Source organism: Haliotis cracherodii, unplaced genomic scaffold (genome assembly GCF_022045235.1).
Source record: "Haliotis cracherodii isolate W230 unplaced genomic scaffold, xgHalCrac1.p SCAF_1, whole genome shotgun sequence".
Classification (NCBI taxonomy): domain Eukaryota; kingdom Metazoa; phylum Mollusca; class Gastropoda; order Lepetellida; family Haliotidae; genus Haliotis; species Haliotis cracherodii.
In genome coordinates this window covers 45,831,865-45,841,367 of record NW_027266264.1, presented here as the reverse complement: position 1 = coordinate 45,841,367, position 9,503 = coordinate 45,831,865, and the positions used below count along the sequence as shown (strand labels likewise).

The following is a 9,503-nucleotide window of genomic DNA, read 5'->3' as shown; positions in this document are numbered from 1 at the left end:
TTACTTTTCTTTTTCATACGATATCAATATCAGAGGTTGAACTGCAAGCAATAATTGTTTATGATTTAAGTGACAGGATATGTATAGGTGCAGTGAACTTGCTCCCTGCTATCACAACAGTGGTATTTACACAGTAGCATTTTACGGCGGCAGATATAACATGAAAGCAGAGATCCATGGGCGTTCACTCTTGCCTCCATCCACAAGGCACAACACTACACCACTGGGGATAACCCTTGTCTTGTGTCCTGACAGGAAGACATGAGAGCATCAAGTGGACTATGTGAGCGAATAGAAAGGAGGAAGGAGATCCATGCATAATGTTATTGTGTCCCGTGCTGACCGATTCAGGCGGCAGTACATCTTATCTGTTGCAATCCGTGAAGACCTATGGATGTGCCGACAAATGCCAGAACATCTTCAGTTACTGTAGTAAGTGTATATCATATGAAGGACGACGCACCGAAGATCAACATATGTGGTGTTAGAATATCAGTATATATACAGTCCTCCCTGGTTATAATGCCACATTTTCCGCTGGACGAAAGATGGCATTGTAACCAGGGAGGACTGTATATATACTGATATTCTAACACCACAGATGGTAGAGAGATCATCAGGGAGATGAAGACCAGACCTTTCTGACATGATATATATTTATATAGAAGAATTTATGTAATCTTATAGAAAAGGATATGATCTATAACATCAAACTAATTATTGTTATTTTAAGACAGCGAATCATTCTCTGTGTAAGGATGAGATGTAAAACATCTGAGATCAATGCATTTAGTTTTTTGATTTAGAAGAGGCAATTATCTCCAAAAAATCAACTACATTGTCAATTATTGCGTCAAAATTTACAAACAAATGGCATTATAACCAGAGTATTGGGACGTTTTTCACTGCGGAAATCTGTTCTGCGAAAAAACATGGCATTATAACCCAGGGAGAACTCTGTGTCAGTGTGTCTATATATATATACCCTACTATGTGTTCATGCCGCTAAACAGTATTATTCTGCACAATTAATAGCATCTGATGCAGCCTGGGAAGCATGTAATTCTATTGTACGATGTCTGTTTTTTACAATTCTAGGTGGTAAAGTAAGCTCCACGTGAATTGGGAATCCCTAATTCAATACAAGGCTTGTGTGGACGTAACTTGCTTTAAATTTCAAAGCACACGCACAATTACCCGTCCCCTTAACAAAATACATATATAAGTGCAGAGCAAAAGACATACTATTTCTGCACCTTCTTACATTAGTTAAGCTTTATCACTAATAATGGATGTATTTCCAAGTGCCTATAATGCATGTACAGTGTATTTAGACTTCGTCACGCGGCAGACAATTCTGTGTAGGAAGCCTCTATCAATGTTATTCAGCAACCTTGCACGAAACCAATAGTTGAAAATGTCAATCACTCCCCGCCAAATACTTCTATATGTTCTACTTCCCACCGCATTAACATGTCTTGGCATGGCTTCAAAACAACATATGCTGTGCAACATTTCCTTAATATATACAAGTGTACTACATGTGCGGTCAGCCCGAGTAAAGATCTATCCAAGCTTGGCATTGGGACTACATAGGTCCCAACCTCTGAGAAAAGGCCACACACACTGGAGACTGTACCTCGAACAAAGTGGTGTCGGTAAATGCCACCTGCCCTTTATCCGGTCAAGACGTTGATGTAACGACCCCGCAGGGGATCAAAAGCTCTTAGGGGGGCATCTCCGAACCTCCCACAGGACGCTTGTAAGCTCTGCAGTGTCCGTGGGGCTCCCCTTCAGTACATTGTGGCGTCGGAAGGAGGGGATTTTTGTCTACCAGGGTGGAGAACTATGTCGTTAACGGCCGAGAAGGAACTGTAATAGCATAAACAATACAGGCTTTCATGTGGCACTTGTTTAGATGCTGAATATTATGTCTGTACATCGTGCAGTTGTGTTTGCATCGGGGGCAGTGTGGCATACAGGATAATTTGTATTTCTCAAATGCACTTGGATGGTCCAAATGTTTAGGTTTAAAACACATGATCCATGCTACCATCCCCATCACAATCACTACTGAGCTCCATGCTACCATCACCATCACCATCACTAGTGAGCTCTATGCTACCATCCCCATCACCACCACCACTAGTGAGTTCAATGGTGCCATCCCCATCACCACTACCACTAGTGAGTTCCATGGTGTTATCCCATCACCACCACCACTAGTGAGTTCCATGGTGCCATCCCCATCACCACCACCACTAGTGAGTTCCATGGTGCCATCCCCATCACTACCACCACTAGTGAGCTCCATGGTGCCATCACCATCACTACCACCACTAGTGAGTCCCATGGTGCCATCACCATCATCACCACCACTAGTGAGCTCCATGGTGCCATCACCATCACTACCACCACTAGTGAGTCCCATGGTGCCATCACCATCACCACCACCACTAGTGAGATCCATGGTGCCACCCCCATCACCATCACCACTAGTGAGTTCCATGGTGCCATCACCATCACTACCACCACTAGTGAGTTCCATGGTGCCACCCCCATCACTACCACCACTAGTGAGTTCCATGGTGCCACCCCCATCACCATCACCACTAGTGAGTCCCATGGTGCCATCACCATCACCACAACCACTAGTGAGATCCATGGTGCCACCCCCATCACCATCACCAGTAGTGAGTTCCATGGTGCCATCACGATCACCACAACCACTAGTGAGATCCATGGTGCCACCCCCATCACCATCACCACTAGTGAGTTCCATGGTGCCATCACCATCACTACCACCACTAGTGAGTTCCATGGTGCCATCACCATCACCACAACCACTAGTGAGTCCCATGGTGCCATCACCATCACCACCACCACTAGTGAGATCCATGGTGCCATCACCATCACCACCACCACTAGTGAGTTCCATGGTGCCATCACCATCACCACCACAAATATTGAGAGCCATGGTGCCATCACCATCACCACCACCACTACTGAGAGCCATGGTGCCATCACCATCACCACCACTACCATCACCAGTGCCGATAGATGCTACCACCTCCTCTGAAAATGTTACCATTTGAAAAACATTGGTAAGTAAAATGCCACGCGAAAGAAAGTATACACTTCACTCAGCTCATTATTGTGTTCTGTGAAACTGTGATGCTCTGGTGAGGGGCCGATTCATATGATACATGTAGGGACTGGTCACGTGACCCGTTTTGGAAACCATACCATGTGTTATAGAAAGCTCTTAAAAATGTGCATTCGACAGCACCACTAGAATATATCAAAACTACAAAATAAATGACTTCAGCCATTTGAAGTTTTGAAAAAAAAGAATAAGTTAGGAGTTGTTTCACTGTCTATTAGTAACCCCTTATACTTCAAGACCAATGGCGAAAAGCCCTCATAATTTGCGGAGAGAGCAGACCCTGGGCAGTAATCTCAATGCAGACAAAGAAATGCCAGAGGGGGAAATGGTACAAAGTGTAAAGACAGAATGAAAACAAAAAACGTCCACGCGCATACAGATCTTTGTTGTAACCGCCGGGTGTCCTAGGGATATATACACCTCGTCAAAAGTATCGCACCACCAAATGTGAAGAGTAATTGCAAGTACATTTTCAAAGTAGCGATTTTCAAATGGTACACTGTAAAATCGTAACAACGTCAACTGCCCAATCTTGTGGGTGCGTTTATCTGAGCCGTATGCGCAGCTAAGAGGTTTATAAAGAGAAATTCATGCTTGAAGAAAAGTAGGTTCATGTGTCTTTACTGCTATTAATTTTGAATGAAAGTTCTACCAATTTGAAAGGTTGTCTTTGGAAAGATTGCAACTGAATGCCTAAGCATAAAAATGGCAAATCATTGGCATTCACCAAACCGGCATGTGATGTCGGGCTATTGTCTTCGTGTTGAACATCAATCATCGACTCATTGGAAAACACACATTGACTGGACATGCTGAGATCAGGGCGTCCACGGAAGACCAGTGCAAGAGAGGACAGGCTTTTGGTATGCCAGGCAAAACAGCTGACAACTTCAACTTGCGCAGTTCTTCTTCATCACTGGCATACCCACAATAGAGTGTCCCTTAGCACCAACACGCGTCCACTGAATGCAGCGGGATTAAATACCAGAAGGCCAATACAACGTCCACTCCTCTCACCCCAACACACACGGGACCGTTTAGCCTGTTGTCCGAATCGCGCACACTGGAACTTGGGGTCATGGGGGAGGATTCATTTGTCTGATGCTGTTTATTGCTCCACACTGGTGATAGGACTCCTGTCTTGGGGCAAAGAGGAACATTTTATCTTCAGCGCAACCCCCAGGAAACAGTGGCATGTGGTGGCGGCTCAGTGATGGTCTGGGTTGTTGCACCTTGGATTGTAAACTTGATTTCGTCACAGTTCAGGGGACATTAAATAGACAAAGGAACCAAGATACGATATTGGACGGTTTTGTTGTGCCTCATTTTGATGCACCATGCACTTGCCATATGCCCTGTCCTAATGGGCGACAATGCCTGGCCCTAACGAGCACGAACAGTGACTGACCATCTCCAACACAAGGCCATTGAGACTCTGTATTCTCGGAGCCCAGATTTGAATCCAATCAATGGGATCTGTTTGGACGTAGAGGTTAGAGACAGGGACCCTCAAGTACAGAAGCTCCAAACATTGACCCAGGGATCGTACCAGGAATGACAACACATCCCTCAGTTGAGGATCAGCCGTCTGATTTCGAGCATGAGGAAACGTCTTGCGGATGTGATCCGTGTACGGGGTGGCTACACAACATATTGACTTACACTATTGATCATGTAACTGCGACATGGGTAGATCGTTACCCAGACACGTACGCGTTGATCTGTCCATCTCATTCCTGACAGTTACAGTCCTCCCCAATTACAGTCCTTGTAGTCACAATAATTAACACTTTCGATTTCTTTGATTTCACTTCCCAGCTTCTCCTAACCCATCTCTTTTCTGATCTTGGTGGTGCGATACTTTTGACGACGTGTATATATTGGAAACACTTATACTATTTATTCTAGTCGAAGGTTCAGCATGTTTGCTTTTTTGGTAATTGATATTTTATTTCTAAGTCCTTGATGCAGATAAGACCTGACACTCAGGGAAGTGCCTGGCCCAAGTAAGCAAAGATATACAGACAATGTTAAAAATACAAGCAAGTTTATTAAATGAGTTTCAGAAGCTATTGTCATCCATGTTTGCTTGTTCATCAAGTGCGGTTAAAAGTTTGCTGTCTTTCAGAACCACGATAAGATTAGAATAATGTTATTTCTCTCATTTGGACTTAAATAATCATACATATTGTTCCTTGAGTAAAGGTAGACATGTCGGTGGTCCCAGCAACCAGTAACTGGGTTCAAGGATATGGTACATGTAGCTGTACACATTCAGCAAGGGGGCAGATGTGCACGTTTATAGTGTTCCTCAAAATGATTAATTCCGAAATACAGCAGCGCGCTATCATATTGTTCATCCATACACTGACACCTTTATCTGTTGTGTCTATTCAAAAACGGTTTCCATTAATCATTGATTAAAATGTTATCTCCGTTTTTGTAGCTCAAGGAGAAAGTGCCGCTTGACGCACAGATAGTGTTTTATCTGCCTATATGCTTCTCCTTGTTAACGTGTCTCGGTTTGAGGCCGACGTAGTCAATCTGAGCGCATCCACGCTGTCATCAACACACATCAAGTCGTGTTGTTGGAGATGGCCATGGAGCGCGGAACAAGAGTACAGCTACACTCATAACAGGATCAGGAATGTAGCAATATCAGGGTGCCAGCGTTAACCAGACTGACATGTGCAGAACCCTGGTTATACAGTATGTATGAATGTAGTGATATAATGTGATCTGGTTATAGAGGTTGTAGGAGATGTAGTCACGTAACGTGCCCTGGTTATAGGGTATGTGTGAGATGTAGTGACATGACATGTCCTGGTTATAGAGGCTGTAGGAGAGGTAGTAACGTAACATGCCCTGGTTATAGAGGCTGTATGAGAGGTAGTAACGTAACGTGCCCTGGTTATAGAGGCTGTATGAGATGTAGTAACGTAACGTGCCCTGGTTATAGAGGCTGTATGAGATGTAGTAACGTAACGTGCCCTGGTTATAGAGGCTGTATGAGATGTAGTAACGTAACGTGCCCTGGTTATAGAGGCTGTATGAGATGTAGTCACGTAACGTGCCCTGGTTATAGGGTATGTGTGAGATGTAGTGACATGAAATGTTCTGATTATAGAGGCTGTATGAGATGTAGTGACATGACATGTTCTGATTATGGAGGCTGTATGAGATGTAGTAACGTAACGTGCCCTGGTTATAGAGGCTGTATGAGATGTAGTCACGTAACGTGCCCTGGTTATAGGGTATGTGTGAGATGTAGTGACATGACATGTTCTGATTATGGAGGCTGTATGAGATGTAGTAACGTAACGTGCCCTGGTTATAGAGGCTGTATGAGATGTAGTCACGTAACGTGCCCTGGTTATAGGGTATGTGTGAGATGTAGTGACATTACATGTTCTGATTATAGAGACTGTATGAGATGTAGTAACGTAACGTGCCCTTGTTATAGAGGCTGTAGGAGATGTAGTCACGTAACGTGCCCTGGTTATAGGGTATGTGTGAGATGTAGTGACATGACATGTTCTGATTATAGAGGCTGTATGAGATGTAGTGACATGACATGTTCTGATTATGGAGGCTGTATGAGATGTAGTGACATGACATGTTCTGATTATGGAGGCTGTATGAGATGTAGTGACATGATATGTTCTGATTATAGAGGCTGTATGAGATGTAGTGACATGACATGTTCTGATTATGGAGGCTGTATGAGATGTAGTGACATGACATGTTCTGATTATGGAGGCTGTATGAGATGTAGTGACATGACATGTTCTGATTATGGAGGCTGTATGAGATGTAGTCACGTAACGTGCCCTGGTTATAGAGTATGTATGAGATGTAGTAACGTAACGTGCCCTGGTTATAGAGGCTGTATGAGATGTAGTAACGTAACGTGCCCTGGTTATAGAGGCTGTAGGAGATGTAGTCACGTAACGTGCCCTGGTTATAGGGTATGTATGAGATGTAGTGGCATGACATGTTCTGATTATAGAGGCTGTATGAGATGTAGTCACGTAACGTGCCCTGGTTATAGAGGCTGTATGAGATGTAGTAACGTAACGTGCCCTGGTTATAGAGGCTGTATGAGATGTAGTCACGTAACGTGCCCTGGTTATAGAGGCTGTAGAAGATGTAGTCACGTAACGTGCCCTGGTTATAGGGTATGTGTGAGATGTAGTGACATTACATGTTCTGATTATAGAGGCTGTATGAGATGTAGTGACATGACATGTTCTGATTATAGAGGCTGTATGAGATGTAGTCACGTAACGTGCCCTGGTTATAGAGGTTGTAGGGGATGTAGAGATATAGTCACGTGTACATGTCCAGATACTTCGTCGCAAAATTTAGGTAAAGTGACTTTGAAGATAACCAAAATGGATTCATGTTAGTGAATCATGAAAATATTAAAGGGTTTTGCTTCAAATCAAGTGTAATGTGTAGAAATGTGAAGGATAATTTACACAAGTGTACCAGTGCTAATTGACAGAGCGTCCGGGCAGAGACCATAAATATGGTCTCTGGTCCAGGTAATGAACAAAAAATGGGCAGCCCAAGCAGAGTCAGTGAAGCATTGAATAATCCTCTCAGCGGGGAAGATTACCTTCGATACGGTACACAAAGTGTGGATGATATAAACAATGAAATTTTCAATGAAATACACAGACGCCTTGGACAACTTTATCGAATTTCTTTTGAAACTGAACTTTTGGACATATACAATGATTCTGAAGAAAAACTGAACGAAGTGAGACAAGTCTTTATGACGTAGCCAAGGATAGTCGACATGATACCCCAAATGGATACTTACCAAAACGTGTACACAGAAACATTCCTGTGATTGAGAATATGCGTCTTATGTATATGCCCCTTATTACAAACACTATATTCCCTCTCATATACTAGAAATACAAGTGCTCAACAAAAGCAAACCAAACGCACCTCCCACCAACGTACCCGGAGAAAGTTGCTGGATACACAAAGTGGTAACGATCTTTTGACCTTAATTTATGCCAAAATAATGGAAATGCGGGATTTTGCGAGCGAACGTAATGACAGCATGGATAGAAAAATTGAAGATTTACATAACATATTTAACACGGAATTAAGGAATACGAAGCGGACCATCGAAGAGAACAGTAACATAATAACAGCGCCAAGAGAGATAGAAAGGTCTACACACGTACAGCACAAGCTACGTGGAGACGTACGGATGCTAGTCTCTCAACTACGTCAGAAACATACACGGATACACATCCTTGAAAGTCATCTGAAAGACAATACTAGTAAGCTAACACGAAAAACCAAAACTGTGAGTTCCCGTGCGCAGACAGGACATTAGGTCGACAGTGACAGCAGAGACCAACAAAACTAAAACTCCAAGTGTTGAAGACATTACTATTAACCACGAGAGGAATACAATTAGACCCAAAGCTGAGAACGACGAGGACGGAGACAGTGAGACTATATGGACAAGTCCTACTCAACATGACAGGGATGATGGATATGATGACGTCAGCTTTAAACAACACGAAGACAATGTTTGGAGATCGGCGAGATTCGACAGTGGATGGTCTAGAGTTCTTAGAGGTGTTTCACCAATATTTTAAACAAAACGGTTTCTGCTATCGTATCTTTGGGCGGATAAACCACTAAAAACAGAGCAAGATGCCATAAATGAATATGCCAAACAACGTGGTGTCCATATGAGTTGCGTTCGTTTGTTGAGACACTGGGAAGGCTACAACCCTACATACACACTGATAGTGAACATTGACAGCAGGCCCAGCAGAACAAGTTTCTGAGAATGAACATTTCTGGCCGCCAAATGTAAGATGTCGGGAATGGGTACCCAAGTCACACAGGAACAGTAATGGTGCACGACAACTCATCTAACATGATACCATTGAATGCTTGCATCATACTTATTACCATGCTAGGCATTGGAACATGGAATGAGAATGGGGTGATAATGGGGTATCATATTAATTCAATATGGGTAGTTTTGCTTATTACATACTTATTCACATGCGAAGTATAGGAACATGGGATGTTAGAGGTGTACTGCATTGTCGCCAGTACTAGCAAGAGTAACTAGTAAGTGATTGTTATGTCCATGCATTGTGTGAACACTGGTTGAACGATAGAACGCAGGGCTGGTTTGACTAAATGATACGTTTAACGTCGCGGCTAAGGTTAAAGCTAACCAGCGAGGGTATAGAGGAGAAGGCGGTGTGGCAATTTAAATTCGGAAAATGTGTACAGGTACACTGATATATGTGAATGTGAGTATGATCTGGTACACCTCTATAATATGATG

At 43.2% G+C, this 9,503-nt stretch overlaps 1 protein-coding gene across 1 annotated transcript; it reads left to right on the top strand.

The window, feature by feature from the left end:
- The first annotated feature begins 1,848 nt into the window (after positions 1-1,848).
- Positions 1,849-3,079, top strand: LOC139455896 (uncharacterized). The gene is made up of 2 exons (XM_071237445.1): positions 1,849-1,874; positions 2,227-3,079. The coding sequence occupies exons 1-2, from the start codon at positions 1,849-1,851 to the stop codon at positions 3,077-3,079; spliced, it is 879 nt and encodes a 292-aa protein (XP_071093546.1).
- The last annotated feature ends 6,424 nt before the right edge of the window (positions 3,080-9,503 follow it).

Coding starts and splice junctions, on each gene's coding strand:
- LOC139455896 (XM_071237445.1), top strand. CDS start 1,849: ATGTCGTTAACGGCCGAGAAGGAACT. Junction 1,875..2,226: donor TTAACGGCCGAGAAGGAACT/GTAATAGCATAA, acceptor CACCACCACTAG/TGAGTTCCATGGTGCCATCC.